The following is a 20,130-nucleotide window of genomic DNA, read 5'->3' on the forward strand; positions in this document are numbered from 1 at the left end:
TCTCTCTCTCTTTCTATTTTGAAATAGGATCTCACTAAAGTGCTAAGTTGCCCAGGCTGAGCTCAAATTTATAATCCTCCTACCCCAGCCTCCGAGAGTGCTGGCATTACAGACATGGACCACTACACCCAATTTTTACTCCATTGTCAAATGATATTTTGCTGGGTAAAATCCTTTCAGATTTTGGTTAGCAGAGTAGTCTTTCTTTTCTTTTTTTCTTCTCTTTTCTTTTCTTTCCTTTCCTCTCCCTTCTTCCTTTTTTCCCTCCCTCCCTCTTTCTTTCTCAATTTGAATATACTGTCCCCTTTTCTCTTGGCCAGCAAAGTTTCTGCTCAGAAATCTGCTGACAGTCTTATGAAAGCTCTCTTTCATAAAGTCGCTATGTGAATGGTTATATTTCTTTTTCTGCTTTCAAAACTCTCTCTGGTTTTAACTTTTTTTGATCCCAGGAATCAAACTCAGATCCTTGCACTTGCCAGGTGGCACTGCACTGCTGAGCTGTATCCCTGGCCCCTGGTTTTAACAGTTTATAATGCATCTTAGTTTAGACCTCTTTGGTTTAACTTATTTGAGCCCTGTGGGCTCTATGAATTGAGATGTCCATTTCCCTCCCTAGATTTGGGAAATTCTTAGCTATTATTTCTTTAAATGAGATTTCTGGCCCCTTTCTTTATTCTCCTTCTTGAATTCCTATGCATATATTATTTTGCTTAATGCTGTCCCATAAGCCCCTTATACTTTTTCTACGCTTATTCATCCTTTTTTTTCATTCCTCTATCTGGGTAATTCCAAATGAGTTGTCTTTGAGTACAATAATTGTTTTCTTAAGCACAACTGAGTCTGCTGTGGAGCTTTTTATTGAAAAAAATTTTTTTTCAGTCAGTCATTGTATTCATCATCTCCAAGATTTCTGTTTGGTTCTTTTCAGGGTTTACATTCTTTCCTTTGTTTTTTCCCCTTGGGGCTCAGGATGGACCCAAGGCCTTGGGCACACTAGGCGCAGGCTCCCCTGCTGAGCCAAACTGCTAGCCCCGCTTCTGTTTCTTCCCTACACAGCTCAGTTTGTTCCTGTGTTGTTTTCCTGATTTTCTGTAGTTGTCTGTCTATACTCTCCTATAGCTCCTATAGCTCTAGAGTTTCTTTGAGGTGGTGGATTTGCATTCTTTGCCGTGCATTTTGTGAATCTCCATTTCCTTAGGGTCAGTTACTAGAGCTTTATTAGTTTTCTTTGGTGGTGTCATGCTTTCCTGATACTTCGTGATCTGTGTGGATGTACACTGGTGTCTGTGGACTGGAAGAAGCAACCTCCCCCAGTCTGTTCTGACTTGTTTTGTCAGGTAAATACCTTCCGCTGGTGAGAAGGCATATGGGGCTACTCTGGGATCCTAGCAGCAGGACTTGAGGTGGGTCACAGGTCCACAGTTGGTGGTCTGCATTGAGTTTATAGCATGGACAGGTGTGTATGCCTGGGTGCACACAAATGCCTCAGAAACTCAACAGAATGAGTCTTCAACAAGGTTACAGGGCTTGTTTAGGTCTGCCTTAGGGGCCCGTCAGCAGCCCTGGAGCATGGCAGGAGGGAAAAGGCAGGACTGAGACTACCTCTCGGCCATAGTAGAATGAGGCTGGAGCTTGACCACAGGCCTGCTCTGGCAGTACCATTGGATCTGGCTGGCCAGTCTGTCACCAGTGTCACTAGTGGTTGTGGCTCCTCCCAGGTTCCTGAGCAGATGGGCTGCTGCCAGGACTGCAGACAAGTAGCACCAGAGCCAAGTCCTCAGAGGGTCAGGCTGCTTCTGGGTGTGCACGGGTTCAGGGCTGGAGGGCTTTCTTTTCACTGTGTCCCTCTTTATGTCTGGGCCCCACCAGGACTTCACAACCTCCTACCTCAATCCTATGGGCCCTACAGCAGTGCTTAGTCTCTGTGTGGCTGCCACTTTGTTATTTCTGTGTCAGGACTAGGGACTTTCTGTTTTGCCATTTTGGAGATATCACCCACAATCTATTTTTTTTTTTCTTTTGGTTTTTTTTACGGTACTGGGAATTGAACTCACAACCTTGCGCTTGCCAGGCAGGCACTGTGCTGCTGAGCTAAATCCCCAGCCCCCCATAATCTATTTTAAAAGTAAATTTTTTTAAAGTAAATATTTTCTAATGAGTATAATGAGAAAGATTTTTTAAAAATAAACTAAAGAATTAATACCTAGATAAGCCCAGTTTAATTTTATATTATTCAGTTCTTCCTACCAAATATTTGTCATTCAGAAAGATAATAGTACTAAGAATATTTTAGTTGTATGTGTAGATATCACACCTTTTGTTAGGATGTGGTTGGCTGTACTATTTATCCCTGCTCTTGCATAAGATCATCTTGATGTTAATATTACATGTAAACACGTAAGTAGATTATTTCACTTTTTAACAGCTTGATAATTTGATGGTTGAGGAAAATTAAGTATTCTGTTTATAGCACCTGCTATTTACATACACACATGTATATATGTAGCACATGCATGCTCCTATGGTACTTTTTTACGTGAAGATACCAAGAAATATTCAGGTGTTGTATCATTATTGCTGTGGGGGAGGACAAAAGAAATTAAAAGATGGGGAGCTCTTTCTATTCTAGGGTGGTTTGTTACCTTTATATATGACCTATGACTTATATTAGTGAAATGAAAAATAGTCATGATTACTCATTTCAGTGGTGAGTCTACAGCCTTACTACCCTGAACGTGTCTGATCTCATTGAATTTCAGATGTGTATATCTGTAATCTGAAAACAAACAATTCATATCATCTTGGCTTTTCCCCTCCTCCTATTAAAAAATAATTTTTTTTTGGTACCAGGCATTGAACTCAGGACCTTGTGCTTGCCAGGCAGGTGCTTATGCCCCTAGCTATATCCCTAGCCACAAAAATAATTGTTTTAATTCTGAACTTATATCTTCTAATTTTTAGTTACCCTGCAGTTTGTGAATTTTTACAGAACAACAATTTATTATCAATAATCAGAGCCCATGAAGCCCAAGATGCTGGGTAAGTTCATTAAAACTAATAAAACCAAATATCACAGAAGATTTTTTTTAACCTTCCATATCAAGACAGACAGGTTTTCATCTCTCTTCCAGGTATCGAATGTACAGGAAGAGCCAGACCACCGGCTTTCCATCACTTATTACAATTTTCTCTGCCCCCAATTACCTAGATGTCTATAACAATAAAGGTAAAGGAGCCCAACAATATTTGAATTTGAATTTGTGAATAAATGTGAGCTCTAATTTAATTATGTGTTTGTTTTTATTTTTTGGTGCTGGGGATTGAACCCAAGGCCTTGTGCGTGCTAAGCATACACTCTACCATAGAGTTACACCCTCCATTACCTATTTTTATATATAACTTCTAAGTAAGAAAAAAATATCTCAAGCAGGAGGTACAGCTCTCCAGTAAAGCATGTGCTTAGCGTGTGCAGCGCCCTGGGTTCAGTCTGCAGCACCAGTGCCCCTCCCTAGAAAAAAACAAAAGAAAAACAAAGATTTTAATTAAAATAAAGGCCAAGAGGGGCTGGGGATTTAGCTCAGCAGCAAAGCGCCTGCCTGGCAAGTGCAAGGTCGTGAGTTCAGTTCCCGGTACCGGAGAAAAACCAAAAAAAAAAATAAAATAAAATAAAATAAAGGCCAAGAAATTTAAAGTTTATGCTGCTGCTTGGTCTTCAGTGACTGGGGCTCTTTGTGAATAGATCTAATGATGCTACCGTTTTGTACTACTGAGTCAGAAGTTTAAGAAGAGTAAGATACTTCAAGGTCATGCCGGAATGTTTAGCATAAATTGCTGGTTTTGGGGAATTTGTTTATACTTGCACCTTAAAAGTCTTTCATTGGTTTAATGTTTGTAAGCTACTAAGCTATTTTTGTTTTTCCTGATATATAGTATGGTAGAGTGAATGAATAGTGAGTGTATAGTGAGCGAAAAAAGTCTTAATTTTAGTCCAAGCCCTGCTAGAAACTAAGTATGACTTTGGGGAAGTCACATAATCTTTCTAAATTTGTTTCCTGTATGTATATATATTTTTAAAAGAGTGGATATGAACATACCTTTTGCTTGAGCAATTCTGCGTCTAAGACTTTATCTTGCTAAAGTTTTTTTTCAAATTTAAAGCTTTAACGCTTCATAGTTCATAGATTTTCTTTCAGGGCAGTGGTCCTACAGAAACTTCATGTCTGCATTTCATTGTTTATTAAGTGTGACTATAAAATAATAGGACTTTTAAACAAACATGCTAAAACAAATATATCCAGATGAGTATTGTCCCTTCAAAGCAGTTATCTTGGGAGGCTAGATGCATATTCCAACAATGCAGTCATTGTTCAAAAACATTTTTGGAACTCCTCTTTTGGCATTGCCTTCAGAATCTGCGACACATTCTTTTGATTATCCTCAATGATGGGAAATCTTCGTCCTTTGAGGGTGGATTTGATTTTTGGACATCCAAAAGTCATTCGGAGTGAAGACTGATAAATAAAGGTGAGTGATTGAGCTCGATGACACCATTTGGGGTCAGAACAAGGTATGATTAAAAGGTAATGAGACTGTTTCTTCCTGTGTTGCTTTTATACTGGCTCTGGAGGCATTTCCAGAAGAAGAGTTCCAAAAGCGTTCTGAATAGTGGCAGCATCTTCAGATTAATGGTACGACATGGAGCAAGTTTTGTTGAAAGTGCCCTAAGCTAGGTGCCTGAGTTCCTGCTTCACTTTTAAGTGTCTCACATTTAACAAGATACTTAACTTCTCTGGGCCTCAGTTTTTCTTTAAAATATGTGGCATGTAGAGTTGGTGAAGATAAGTTGGAATTATGAAAAGAAATAATAAAGCATTGTTCAGAATATAAACTGCTATAATACTGTAACATTTTACTGCTGTTGTGCCATCAAAGGGCCCCACTCATCTGATATATGAGGTATTGTGTGTTTGTAGTTGGTGGTTTCTTAAGTCTCATTACTTTATAGTCATACCTTGTATATGCAGCTGGGGAGACAATTTTCAAAGAGGTAAATCATATTCTTAATATTTCTCTGTTTATATATAAACTATGGGAGCTGGGATGTGGTTCAGTGGTGGAGCACTTGTGTGTTTTTCAGTGATTTATTACCACTCCCCATTCTTCCCTGTGGAACTAAGAGCCTCACACATGCTAGGCAAGCTTTCCCCCACTAAGCAAAACTCCCAGCCTTTGTTATCCATTTTTAAAAAGCATTTCTTTTAAGTTTTCTCCTAGCCCATGTTTTCGTGTTGCCTGTTGTCATTCTCCCCTGAGCCCTAGCTATCTTACAGGGTTCTGCTTCTTCCTAAGTTTTTTAGATCTTTCTTCCTCTTTTCTAACATTTCCGATAGATTAGCAGCATGGTTTGATTCTGGTTTCCTCTCTTATCAGTGGTATGCCCTGCGTGTGTGGTGTGTGTGTGTGTGCGCGCGCGTGCGTGCGCGTACTCGTACGCCTGTGTGAATTCTTCAGTACTGCGGATTGAACACAGAGTGTTTGCATCTAGCTTCATCCCTAGCACTTCTTCATTTCTACTTTTTAATTTTAAGTCAGGGTCTTGCTAAATTACCCAAGCTGGTCTCAAACTTGTAATCCTCCTGCCTCAGTATGCCAGAGGGCTGGGAGCTTATATTTCTGGGGAGCCTTCTTTACAGCCTTCTGCCTCATATGTATAATGAAGGCTCCAGCTCACACTCTTCTAAACTTCACTGTTAGGTGTATCTATTTATTGTCCAGTGGATTTATCAGTGAACTGACCTAAAACGTGCCATCTAAATCAGCAAGCACTAGATAATTTCTAACTGCTAGCTCATTTTTTGTCCCACTCTGATCTGGTTTTGTTCTTGATTATTGTTTAGGAAACATTTTAAACTACAGTCCATTCTGCCTAGGTTTTCTGTCAGTGTTGATGTAATTGGTAACTTTATCTCAAAATAATCTTATTTTCCTTGGTGGTTTTCTGAGTTTTTTTTTAAAGAAAAAGACAAAAAGTGTAGCATCTGAAGCAATTCCTGTTGACACTCAGTTACTCCCTCTACACTTGCCTTTTCTAAAAAGAGTCACTCTATCACTTTTCCGCCTCCTTTTTCTTACATTGTTGCTTTTACTTTTTGCATTTTCTTTTTACCTTTCTTTTTCTTTTCTTTTTGTTTGTTAGTGGAATTGAACCCAAAGCCTTGCACGTGCTAGGCAAGTGCTCTTCCACTGGACTGCATTCCCATCCCCCTGCTTTTTTTTTTTTGCATATTCTTTAGGCTTATTGGCATCTTCAAGCATTTCTCAGTTCCACTATTACCTGATAGATCCCAAGTTATGAATTATTTAGATTCTTATTCTTAGGGGTTTTTTTCCTGTCTACAGAAAAGCAGTTTGCTTGTCATCCACTGTTACGACTCACCTCTCACTTTTTTTCCCCTGTGTAGATTGAGATTGTTACTAAATAATGATATATTCACTTAACCTAAATAAAATACATATCCATGAAACTAATGGGATGTATACCTGGGATCCAGGGTTAGGTTTTTAAGAACTGAAGATCCCATTTTCATAATCAAGGGTGTGTTTTGTAGGTGTTCAGTAACTTAAATTTTGAGAACACTAGCCTGTCTTATAACAAAGAAACAGGAGCCAGGAGATGACCTATATCTGTTATTCTGAGAGAGCTGCTGTACCATATTCTATTTTATAGGAGAAGTGAGAATAATTAAAAGAACAGTGCACACTCAGTAGTGCAAACATTTCTGGTGCTGGAGACTAGGGAATTAGATTTTGAAAGTTTTAAAATATAAAGAAAATCACTTAGGCATTGAAATGTGCATATAGATATATGAACTGGGTAATTTAAACATTTGTGTGCTGGCAGCATACTATGAATAGGATAAACAGGCATTTAAAAAGTCTTCCATGTTCTATGCAGAGATGATTTAATCTATTTTGAACAGTAATTGTAAATTACTCCAAGTTTACCGTTTGTATCCCCCCACTACGAATTGATAACTGCTATTTCTAAACTTCCAAGAATTTTAAAACAGCTTTGCCTGTGGCTAGTGGCTAGCAAAACAACTTGTGTACAGTTGTTGAGTGATGTTTGCCCTCAAAGAGTAGTTGTGCTTTGGACTATAAAAGGAAACTGTGGGGAAATTTTTCACTTGTGGAACCTGAGACTTCTATAGATAGTTACCGTGCAGTGAACCCTTGAAAGTATTTTATTACATGAGCTCTTCAGGTGAACAACCATAAATAAATGCTTTACAATTTTCCATCTGCCTTGAATTACCCATGGGAAGTCAGCCCCGGAATTCCGTGTAGTGGGAGCACAGCGTATGAAACACATCAGTTTCCGTGCCGTGTTCTTCTGTGCCTAATTTTCTTGCTTTTTCCTTTCTAGCTGCAGTATTGAAATACGAGAACAATGTCATGAATATCAGGCAGTTTAACTGTTCTCCACACCCCTACTGGCTTCCAAACTTTATGGATGTTTTCACATGGTCTTTGCCTTTTGTTGGGGAAAAAGGTAAGAAAAAGGAAGTGTCTACACACCTTTTCCTGTAGCCTGAGCCTCCTCTTGTTGGTTCAGAATGTTTTTCTCAGCATATTATCAGAAATGTTCGCTAATTTTGTTTCCTCCAAAGAATTGTTTTGTTTGAGACAGAGTTTCGCTATGTAGTTCAGGCTGGCCTTGAACTATGTAGTCCAAATTGGCCTTAAACTCATAGTGATCCTACTACCTCAGCCTCCCAAGTACTGGGATTAGAGGTGTGTGTCACTATGCCCAGGCCTCCAAAGATTTTTTATTTTTATTTTTTACTTTTCCTAGTTTTCTGAGACAAGGTCTTGCAGTATAACCTAGAGTGGTGTTGAACTCATTTTATAGTCCTTGAACTCATGGCAATCCTTCTGCCTCAGCCTTCTTAGTGCTAAGATTACAGGCATGTAACACCAGCAAGGCTTCTCCAAGAATTTTTAAATGGTACTTAGGTGGTTTTTAAATGTCAGTGCTAGAAGCCGGGCTTGGTAGCACACACCTGTAATCCCAGCTCTCGGGAGGCTGAGGCAGGAGGATTGTTGCAAGTTCTAGACCACCCTGGGCTACAAAGTGAGCTCAAGGCCAGCCTGAACTGCATAGTGAGAGCCTGTCTCAAAAAAACCAAAAAAAGAGAAATAAGTCAGTGCTAGTGTATTACAGATGTCTTATTCTAAATAAGTAGCTATCCTACTATGATCAAGTCCTATACCATTCCTTCAGTGCTGAAAAGATTTAAATAAGATTTATTTTCTTTAGAAGTTTTTTGTACAGCTACTCAAATAAGCTATACAAATATAAAATAAGCATGTTGGCTCTGGACCTGTTGATGTAATTTCTTTGAAAAATGGAAAGAAATTTTTTTTCATGTGTATATCCAAAAAAGGCTATAGACAACATTCTTATGAAATCAAATGGTTTTACAACAGAATCCTCAAAGACTTTTATTGGAGCAAAAATTTTCTATCAGAATTCTCTCTAAATCTGATGGCCTACATTTAATGTTAATATTTTGTAGCTATAGCTGTGTATGTGCACACATGTGTGTGTGTATTACTGGAGAGTGAACCCAGGCATAACTGAACTGCATTGCTGGCCATTTTTACTTTTTTCTTTTTTTAAAAAAAATATTTATTTATTTATTTATTTATTTATTTATTTATTTATTTATTGTCCTTTTTCTTGAGACAGGGTTTCACAGTGCAGTTCACTTTGGCCTTGAACTCACTTTGTAACTTTTTTCTTTTATTTTGAGAAAAAACCTCTCTTAAGTTTCCCTGGGTGGCCTAGAACTCATGATCTTTCTGCCTCGGCCTCCTGATTAGCTAGGATTATAGGCGTGTGTCCCAACACCTGGCTATAGCTATTCTATAATAGCTATAATGATAGCTATTATAATATAATGATAATTAATAGTAAAAATGATAAATAATTTTGTCTGTATTTGTTTAGCATGTATATATGTTATACACGTTGTTTGAGAGAAAATCCCTTACTAATTGTGTACATTTTGGGTGCTTTTGGCTCACACAGTCACGGAGATGCTGGTCAACATTCTGAACATATGCTCTGATGACGAACTGATGTCTGATGATGAAGCAGAAGGTAAGTTTTCTACATTTAAATTAGGAACTAGGAAGTTTAGGGTGGATTTTAGTTGATCTTGAACCATTTTTCTATTGTTAAAATAAAACTGGGAGCTAGGGATTTAGCTCAGTGGCACAGTGCCTGCCTGGCAAACACGACGTCGTGAATTCAATTCCTGGTACCGGAAAAAAACAAAAAAATTAAATAAGTAAAACTGTGTTCACTGTAGAAAAATAAAATTTGAAAAATACGGGAAACATAAATAGGAAAAAATATTCACTCATAACTCCACTATCACATAGGTGCTCACCGTTGCCATCTTGATATTGGTTGTCCATTGTCTTTGCATATGTTTCTTCCTCTCATCTTCCTCATTCACAGTAATGAGGTCATGTAATGGTGTTATAAACATTTACTTTTTTAAAAAGACTAATTTCTAGTGATTACATGGTTTCCTTTTGGTCAGTATTTGTACTAACCAATCCCATGTTGCTGTATACTGGATTGGTTTTTTTGAAGTTTCTGCTTTAAAAACCTCTACTGTTTTGGCACTTATGTAGTGGTCCTTCCCTGTGCCCACCCCAGCCCCGATCCCTGGCACTGGGAACTGAAACCAGGGAACGCTGAGCTACGTCCCCAGCCCTTTTTATTTTGAGACAGGGTCTTGATTAGTTGTCCAGGCTGGCCTTGAACAAATGTATTTCAGGTGGCGGTATATGATATGAAAGGAAGTAAAGCGGTATTAGAAAACCGAGAGCAACATTGGCTTGATTATTTCCATAGGGTAAATTTCCAGAAATTGCACATCTGTGTCAGTTAGTACTTAAAATTTGAGTGCAGGGAATGTAGCTCAGTGCTAGAGCACTTGGATAAACATGTAAAGAAAGCCCTGGATTCAGTCCCCAGTGCCCCTCAAAGAATGTAAATCTGGTTCAGTTGGCCTCCAGGAAGGCTGTGCCGTTTACATTCGTGTTCGCGATTCACAGAGCTCTCCTCAGTGCAGCTTCTCACATGTGTTCCTGTTGGGTGTTTCAGAGCTTGATTTGTACTTTAATGATGATATGAACATTCTTTTCTCGTGGTTATTTGCCTAATTTTTCTTCCGTGAATGCTAACTCGTATCTTTTATCCACCTTTCTACTGGGTATATATTTTTCCCTTATCAGTATATGGGGGATCCTTATGTAGTAACATTTTGTTGTATACATAGCCAAGTATTTTTTTCTTTGTGTTTGTCAGGGGTTTGCTTTCAAAGATGTGTCCTAATTTGTCTGAGAATGTAGGAGCCTGGAGAGGTGGTGGTCACCTAAACACCGGCCTCAGACTCCTTCTCTCCAGGCTCTGTGCTAAGGTGATTCAGTCAGCTGTTAGGATAAATCGCACTCACAGTGGAGAAAGCCTGGCTCACTTGGGAGTGTAGGGGAGGTTCCCACACATATTTATGCTTCAGATTTCACATGGAAAGCCATGAGCAGAGGGAGCAGAGCTTGTGAGTACTTTGGTTTATGGGTTAGGAGATCACTACAAGAAGCCACTTCTTGTAGTGCAAATAGTTCAGCCAAGTGAAAAAAAAAATGATAAGAATTTAAGCTAAAAAATAATAATAATAATAATTTAAGCCAGGCATGGTAGTGCACACTTGTAATCCCAGCACTTGGTAGGCTGAGGCAGAAGGATTGCTGTGAATTCCAGGCCAGCCAGGGCTACATAGTGAATTCAGGGCTGGCCTGAACTACATAGCGAGACCCTGTTGCAAAAAAACAAAAAAAAGTGAGTTTAAGTTGGGGGAAGATAAAATATGTAAGAATCCAACCTAGTAAAATTTATATTTGAATCTAAGTGGAAATGAAAGTCAAAAGTATTGCCGGGTGTGGTGGCACATGCCTGTAATCTCAGCACTCGGGAGGCTGAGGCAGGAGGATCATTGCAAGTTTGAGACCAGCCTGGGCCTACAAAGTGAGCTCAAGGCCAGCCTGAACTGCATAGCGAGACCCTGTCTCAAAAAGATGCCCCCCCAAAAAAATTATAAACTCTATAATATATGTCAAGAAAGGACTGTTTTGTTTCATTTTGAACTTTTGTGCTCAAGGTGTCCTCTTGCCTCAGTCCCCTAAGTGCTGGGGCTGTAAGCATGTGCCTGGCTTTAATACATTCATGATTATCATAAGATGTACTTACAATAGGATGCCAAAAGTTGCATGTGGGGTATTTATTGAAGTTTTATTTTTTAATGATAAAAAGTTTAAAACAACCTAAATGTCAGTAGAGGGCTGGCTCTACCAATGACAAATATGATACTGCATCATGTGAGTCCCTGCTTGGGATATTGTTTCCCTTATGTAAGCCTCCTTTCTCACCTTCCCTTCTAGTCAGTACCTACTTGGCTTATTATCACTTTGTCATGGAAAACATTTCTGACCTTCCTGACCAGATCTAATACCCCTGCTAATGTTTTTATATCAACCTGGACTGCTAAAATAATGAGAAAAACAAAAGGAAATATTTTTAAATGACTGTAATGATACCAGAAAACTGACAAAGTAGTAAAAGCAATCAGCCTGAGCCCCGGGAAAAGACAAATCTAGAGAAGTTTGACCCATGGTGATGAACCTATGGCATGTCTGATGCAGTGAGCTGTTTGCATCATTGAAACCTCTAAAAGGTTTGCCAGCACTGGATTAGACCAACATTTTGGACCATTTCTCTTCTAAGTACATTCATGAGTTTCAAAAGAGGGAACTAAGGTTGAGCACCTCTCTTGATAGGTTTGAGGGGCTGAGCTAAGAAAGTCGGGGCTTAGAGTTTGCTAAGGGTGATGTGAGTGCTGAAAACCTTCTGCTCATTGGTTCAGAATACTCAGAATGGCTGCATGGATGTAAGAGGAAAGAGGAGCCAGAAGTAGGGTGGCCTTGGAAGGACATGGGGCCTTCTGCACCATCATCTCAGAGCCTGAAATTTAAATAAGGTGGCCGCAGGCACCTGATGAAAAGCCATCTTTCTAGACTAAGGTAACGTCATGTAGGGCCTGAAATGACTTTTACAAAGTCTTTCAAAGACAGTAGGTGGCAGGTGCCCAGAAATAACTTGGCATTTGAGGAGCTATTACAACATGAATGAAGAGCCCCAGAAACAGCAAGAAATAAGAGCAGACCCTCCAGGTTCTCCAGATGTTGAACTTAAAATATGTGTGCTAAATCAAAAACAAAACTTGCTTCTGTGTTCAAAGACATTTAGGATTAGATTGAAAATTTTGACAGAGAAATGTGCATTATAGAAGGAAACAACATAGCAGATCTGATAAAACATGAAAAGAAAGTTTTAGGATTGAAAAATAAGACAAAAAACTCAACAGATGAATTAACCACACATTTGATAAAGCTAAACATGATCTGGAAATAGAACAGAAGAAACATGATCTGGAAATAAAACAGAAGAAACATTCTAGAATGAAGCATTAAGAGAAAAAAAGGGCAGCACAAAAAGAGCATAAGAAACAGAAAATATGGTGAGTAAGCTGAGTCCCAGAGAAAAGAAAGAAAATGAGTAGAGATAATATTCTTAAGTAGGACGCAAAAAGCACTGACCATACAGGAAACTGTTGTAAAGTGGACAATGAAGCTGGCTGTGGTGGTGCATCCCTGTAATCCCAGCCCTTGGGAGGCTGAGATAGGAGGATCACCATGAGTTTGAGACCAGCCTGGGCTACGTACTTTAAAGCCAGCCTGAACTGCATGGCCAGACCCGCTCCCAAAAAACATACATACATAAAGAAGTAAATAAGTCCATTAAGAACGTGTTTTTATCTAGTATTCCTATTAAGCAGGGAGTCTACTTAATGGAAATATATGCAGCAAAGAGAAATGCTACAGGAATATTCAGCAGCCTAATCCATAGTTGCCAAAAATTAAGAGTCAGCCCAAATGACTGGTCCGTAAGAATAAAATGTGGCATGTTCACATAGTGGAGTAGTATATGCTGATGAAAACAGACTATAGCAATGTGGAAAAACATGGATGAATCTTTCAAGCATAGTGTTGAGCAAATGAGGCACAAGGCCAAACAAAGTGCACCAGCTTGTTCCAGTTACGTAAAATTCTAAAGCAGTGAAAGCTTTAGCACTGATGGATGCATGCTTCCATGGTAAACTATAAAGAACAGCAAGACAGTGGTTCTCTTGAAAGTCGAGAGTGATTTTCTTTGGAGAGGAGAGAAACTAAGAAGGGTGGGGCCCTTCTGGGGAACAGATAACAAATGATTGGTTTATTGACCTGAGTGGTGGTTTCATAGGCATTTGCTTTTTAATAAATTCATGAGTTAGACATTTGTGTACTTTTATGTATGTTTGTTATACGTCACAATAAAAAGGTAAACAGAAGTTGTATACTTATGGAAGTTGCAGGGCCTGATGGCACACGCCTGTAATCCCAGCATACGGGAAGCTGAGGCAGGAGGTTGCTGTGAGTTCAAAGCCAGCCTGAACTACAAAATGGGTTCAAGCCCAGCCTGAACTGCATAGTGAAATCCTGTCTAAAAAAGACAAAAAAAAAAAGATTACTGTGAAAGTGGAGAGCCGGGGATATAGCTCAGAAGCCCAGTGCCTGACTGGCCTGCCCAAGACCCTGAGTTTGAGTCCCAGTACGGAAAAAGACAAAAAAAGAAAAATGGAGGAATTTTTCTAGAAATATTTGGCAACTAGAAAAGCATTCATTAGTGTCATGCATTTAGCTGACCTGGGAAAGCTGAAGTCCAGCTTAGCAGTAGGGAATGGAGTCCTAGCACCTGCCGGGATCTGGGGGGCACGGTTAGGGTTGGTAATAACCTGTGTAAGTAGATTGGGTGAAAGCCATTTGCAAAGCAAGTAAGGTCCTAGTTGCCCCTGAGAGACTGACTGCCTCTTCTCTAAGTCTGGAGGCTCATCTCTAAAAAGCGTAACCCAAAGGGCTTCTGGGCTAGGAGTACAATTGGGGACATCAGTACCTTAAAAAAATGAAGTAAGTGACCCATGTGCATTCTCAGTTTCCTGATAGGCCGTGACTGCTCAGTGCTGAGGTCATGGTCAACAGCCTCCAGGCAGCGCAGGGTAGGCTTGATGCCCCTCACACTAAAGCCAGCGAATTGGGATCAGCAGACACCTGAGCAGTCTCTCTCAGACAAAACAAAAACTATTCAAAAGGCAACCAGAATTCATTTGAAATTCAACCGTATTCAAAGGAAACTATCCCCTGAAAAATAGAAGATAGTGAATTCATGAAACAAAATCATAGTGTTCTTATTAAGAACATTAATAATAACATTAATAATGGTTGCAAATAGTTCTTCCCTCTGTTTCTGTTCCTTGTTTGTTCCACAGATGCCTTTTTCTTTGACTAATGTGATTTTCGTGATGAGGGGAGTAGAAAATGTTAAATAGTAATAGGTGGGAAATCATGCAGAGCGTGAGACATTTAAGAAATGGAAGAAACAGCTGAGGAAGGAATCTGTATTTACCATTTAGCCTGCTCTCAGTGCATCTCACTTTGATTTTTTTTCTCTCTTCCATGCACACTTACATTCTCTTTTCATATTTATATCTCCATTCCTTGTTTCTTGGTGTGTCTTCTCCCTGAAGATCTCTACATTTCAAGCTTTCAGAAAGGTATTCAACTGAAATGTGCTAAGGCCTTACTACTTGCTGTCTGTCCTGCTGCAGTCTATTGGGTAGACCTTTTTAGTTGGTAGTTGACCAGTTCGCATGGCCCTCTGTCCTCCCTTTCAGTGGTAATGTCTGTGTTTTCTGGCCCTGCTGCTTGTGCAGGACATTGAGAGCTGGAGGTGAGGAAGGAATAGCCATGTTTCTTTTTCTGATTTATGAATGCTGTCACCTGGTGCATGCCTGGACCTTGGCTTCTCATGTGTGGGCTATTTCCTGGATCTTAGAACAAACCATGAAGTCTTGCATTAACATTTTCTATCTGTTTTTTAAAATACCTTAGCCATCCATGTAATTTGTACTGTCCAGTTGTCCATAGTACACGGAGGAAATAACTCACTGGTATGAGCAAGTGAAGATGTGAAGATGGTAGCGTGAAAGCAGCCCTCACTGAGCTTAGGAGAGCTAGCTGGGCCTTGTGTTCACTGCAGAGGGCAGCTGCTCCAATGGCCACTGTCCTTTGGCAGGCCAGCCCCACGTCCTACAGTGGCCCACTGCATTCTCAAAGAGGTCTTTGCCGTAGCAGCTGTCTTTGTGAGGTGTGTGTGTGTTCCCTTCTTCACTATTTGCTGCATTTCAGAACCACAAACGTTCCCACCCCTCATAGATCCACGCAGTGTTTTTTTGTGGCTCCTTCATCCTTTACTTCACCCTTATCTCTTCTGGGCTACTTTTTTCTCTTGCTTCTTAGAATGTCCTGGGATTTTTATTTGTTTAAACAGACTTAGGCCTTGATTTTTCTTTTATAAACAGCAGTTTCTCTTTAAACAACAAAGATACTTTATCCTGCATTTTTAAAAAGCCAACCTGTTACTATATTCCTTTAACTCATGTATTCTTTGTATTCTCCAAGGAGGCACTACAGTTCGAAAAGAGATCATTAAGAATAAAATCAGAGCCATTGGGAAGATGGCGCGGGTCTTTTCAGTTCTTCGGTAAGGATCAGTCTGTCATTAACAGTGTGGGGTAGAGGCATTTTGAAAGTGCATGAGAAGCTGATTTTAGAGTAGTTCTTTTGGAATTGGTATTTGGTATTGGAACTACAGGCTTTCAGCTTGAGTGCACAGTGAACAGATAACATGTGTTAAAGTGACTAAAAATGTTCAGGCAAGTGTTCATGTGGTACTTGCTCAGATGTAGTGAGTGTAGTGGTTGAGTGGAAATTTCAGAGCCAGATTTTCCTGTGTTCAAACTCTGATTGTGCCTCTTAACTGTGTGACCTTGGGTTTAATCTGTGCCTGCATTTCTATGTCTGTAAGAGGGAGAGAAAAGGACCTAACTCACGAGGTTGTAAGGTCAATTAAATAAGATAATGTATGAGAAATGCCTGGCCTTAGACGCTTTTGGTTGAAAAACAAAAACTGATTGTTTAAAATCGGATTATTTGTAGAAAACCGTTTCGTCTTTGAGTCAGGGGCTGGTTGGAAGTAGAGGAACCTGTTTTGTCCATTCCTCTGTGTTTTAACCTTGCTGTGTGTGTTGCAGAATGGCGAGGTGAGAACTCCCTGGCATTAACCAGGGCTCTGGTGTTCCTTTGCAGGGAAGAGAGTGAGAGTGTGCTGACCCTCAAGGGCCTCACACCCACAGGCACACTCCCCCTGGGCGTCCTCTCGGGAGGAAAGCGGACTATTGAGACCGGTGAGTATGAGGTGCTCTGTTCTCTGAATGCTTGCAGGCAATGTAAAATTAAGAAGGAGGGCTGCTTTCAGTGAATGGTGCTAGAGAAGCTGGATAGCCATTGGGGGAAATGAATCTTGACCCCTAACTGCCATCTGTACACAAACCCAAATTCAAGCTGGATTACAACTTAAATGGAAAAGGTAAATAAAAAAAAATAAAATTCTTAGAACAAAATGTGGAGATTAGGCATGATGGTGGGCAAAGAGTCCTTAAGTAGGATACAAAAACAGCAATCATAAAGGGAAAAAATTAGTAAGTTGAATTTCTTTTTTTTCTTTTTAATCTTTTTGAGATAGGATTTCACTGTACAGTTCAGGCTGGCCTTGAACTTACTTTGTAGCCCAGGCTGGCCTAGAGCTCGAAATGATCCCCCTGCCTCAGCCTTCTGAGTGCTGGGATTTTAGGCATGCACCACCACGCCTAGTTTGAATTTCATTAAAATAGTATCCCTTAACTGGGCACAGTGGCACACTAGCACACTAGCGTTAACTACTCTGGAGGCTGAGGTAGGAGAGTCTCCTGAGCCCATAAATTCAAGATCAGCCTGAGGAACATAGTAAGATCCATTTTAAAATAATTTTTCTTGCTGGGCGTGAGGGTGTATGCCTGTAATCCCAGGACTCAAGAGGCTGAGGCAGGAGGATCATTTCGAGCTCAAGGCCAGCCTGGGCTACAAAGAGAGTTCAAGACTAGCCTGAACTGTGTAGTGAGACCTTGTCTCAAAAAGACCAAAATAAATAAATAAATAAGTAAAAGAATTTTTCTTCTTGAAAATACATGATTAAAAGAGGGAAAAGGCAAGCCACAAACTAAGAGATTTTTTTTTTCAATGCATATGTCTAACAAATTAATCAGAATACATAAAGAATTAAAAATACTAATTTTAAAAGATCAAAGAATTTTAGCAGGCACTTCACATAAGGATGTCACAATGGCCAATAAGCGTACCAAAAGATACTATAATTATTCCTCTGGGAAATATATATTAAAACCACAATGAGATACCACTGCATACCCACTAGAATGAGTAAACATTTAAAATCTGACAAGAAGCCAGGCATAGTGGCACATACCTATAGTCACAGCACTCAGGAAGCTGAGGCAGGAGGATCGCCCTGAGTTCAAGGCCAGACTGGGCTACAAGTAAGTTCAAATCAAATATGATAAGCCCAGGCATTGATAAGTTTATGGAGAACTAGAACTGGAGATATGTCAGTGATCTTATAAAGGGGCTCAACCACTTGAGCAAACAATTAGGCAGTAAAGTGAAGCACGTGTGTACCCCACAATCCTGCAGTTGTGCACCTGGCGTATATCCAAGGGAAATTGGTATGCATGTCCACTGAATGATGCACAGAAGACTGTTCCTGTAGGTTTACTTATAATAGCTCCAAGCTGAAAATGACCCCAATGTTCATTGATAGTAGAATAGATAAATCATGTTATATTTACACAGTGGGGCACTATTCAGCAGTTTTAAAACAACCCATTGTGGATACATGCAACAACATAGTTGAATCTCATAGATGACATAGTCAAATAATAAAGCCAGACCTGAGGATGTAGTTCAGTGCCCAAGGCCCTCAGTTCAGTTCTCAGCACTACAAAAATAAATAATAAAAACAGAAAAGCCAGACTGAAGGACGACGGACTGTCTGATGTGTCTGAGGTCTGAGAAAAGCAGGCAACGCGATGGGACGAGATGTCCGAATGGCACTTCTCTGGTGGGCGGGTACTGACCTGGAGGGGCACAGGGACTCTGGAGTGTTGGGAACGCTCTGCATCGTGTCTGGGCAGAGCTCATACATGTGTTATGTGGGATTTGGACACCATGTAGCTCATGTGCATATTTTATACCTCAGTGAGAAAATAGTCTGAAAACATGTTTCCAGTAGAGCAGGAGTTTGCCGCTGGCCTTCAGCCACACTTTACTCCAGTGCTGCAGTCCCCTCTTCAGTCAGAGCATTCCTTCTAAAAATCCTGTGAGAGCTGGGCGTGGTAGCAAATGCCTGTAGTCCCAGCACTCGGGAAGCTGAGTCGGGAAGATCACCACAAGTTTGAAGCCAACCTGAACTATATAACAAGACCCTGTCTCAAACAAATCAAAAACAAGTAAAAATTATAGCACTGGTTTCTAAGTAGAGGGCTTTATGGGATTAAGGGATGAAAAGACTGACACCTGTCAGAATGCACAGAAAGCTGGTCAAATAGGGAAGAAAGGAGATCAGTTTGAATGACTAACTCAGGCATGAGAACTGGAACTGAAGTATTGCTCTCAAAGTTTCACTGCTTCTTGTTCCCCTTGTTTCACTGAATTCTTCCTGAAGTTTTTTTTTGTGTCCCACTACCACCCCTCCCCGTCATTCTGCCATTTATAGAAATTCTTTTCCTTTTGTGGAAATCTTAACTGCTATTGACTAAGAGGAATATTTTTTTTCATTTATAGGCTTGACTCCCTCTTTTTCAAATTGAATACTGAGATATTAGACTTTAGTTATTTAGAAGGAATGCTGAACATTTTATCCTTGCAAGTATATAATTTCTTTTTCTCTCTCTTTTTTTTTTTTTTCTTTCTTCATTTTTCTTTCTTTCTGTCTTTTTTTTTTTTTAAAGAGACAAAGTATTGCTCTGTTGTCCAGGCTGGACTTGAACTCTTGCGATCATGGGAATCCACATGCCTCTGCCTTCTGAGTAGCTGGGACCATACACACATGCAACCTTGCCCAGCTTATTTTCTTAATTCCTTTAGTTTCACAAAAAAAGATCAGTAAGCTGTTTCAGATTAAGGGTTTTTCCCTGAAATAAATGTAAAGCTGGGGTTTTTTGGGGTTTTTTTTTTTTTTTTAAGGAAAATGCTTTTCCACCTTTTTTTATTTAGTGCTTAGTCATGTGAGATGTTCTGAGAACAGTGCTGACAAGGATATTTTAATACAATGGGAAGTAACGTGGGTGGGGGAAGAAGAGAAATGTCCTATCGCAGTCTTTCTTGAAGTTTTGAAAATTGGTTGACACACAAAGTTGTTGTTTTAACCTAAACCAATCTAGACTTTGAAAGAACAAATCTACATGTCAAGGACAAGTAACAAAGAAAATGTTATAGATGTTTTACTTGGGGATTTGTTTATTTATAATTCCTGGTCACCTTTTGGCTGATCCCAGTTACCCAGTTTCTGTTCATTCCTGATTTGAGTGTCTCAGTCAGTTTAGGATTGTTTATTGATACTTCTGAAGGAAATCTTCAGGGATGTCTAAGAACACAGCTAAAGTTGGTGCCAACTTTTCAGAGCTTCTTGTTGATCGACAGGAACTGAGTTTGATTTGTCATTTTCACATCAGTCTTAGTTCCGTATGCTCATTGGCAAACAGGACTGGATCTTTTATTGCTAATACAACTTCCTTTTAAGGAACTTTCAACTAACAGTAGCCCATGTGATTTTACAGCCGTGTTCATTTACACCTTACCTTCTTGCAGAAGAGGTTGGAGTAAGTTACAGTGTGTATAAAACACAGTGAAGTATATAAATATGTTTGGAAACTGGAGCATAAAAGATATTCAGTGAAATCCAACAACCAGCCACAAATTTGACACCAAACTGCCTAGTTGCCAAAATCA

General features: G+C 39.7%; 1 protein-coding gene across 1 annotated transcript in view; it reads left to right on the plus strand.

Annotated features, from left to right (window-relative positions):
• Ppp3cc (protein phosphatase 3, catalytic subunit, gamma isozyme) overlaps positions 1–20,130 on the plus strand; it is a gene marked incomplete at its 5' end in the record, with an annotated part of 53,366 nt that overhangs the window by 27,282 nt on the left and 5,954 nt on the right. Inside the window, 7 exon segments of the mRNA XM_005373663.2 lie at positions 2,962–3,039; positions 3,132–3,226; positions 7,427–7,552; positions 9,095–9,166; positions 14,757–14,783; positions 15,691–15,772; positions 16,378–16,475. Coding sequence (XP_005373720.2) covers positions 2,962–3,039; positions 3,132–3,226; positions 7,427–7,552; positions 9,095–9,166; positions 14,757–14,783; positions 15,691–15,772; positions 16,378–16,475 — 578 coding nt within the window.

The sequence above is a fragment of the Chinchilla lanigera genome, unplaced genomic scaffold (genome assembly GCF_000276665.1).
Source record: "Chinchilla lanigera isolate Chin_1 unplaced genomic scaffold, ChiLan1.0 scaffold00002, whole genome shotgun sequence".
Lineage (NCBI taxonomy): Eukaryota > Metazoa > Chordata > Mammalia > Rodentia > Chinchillidae > Chinchilla > Chinchilla lanigera.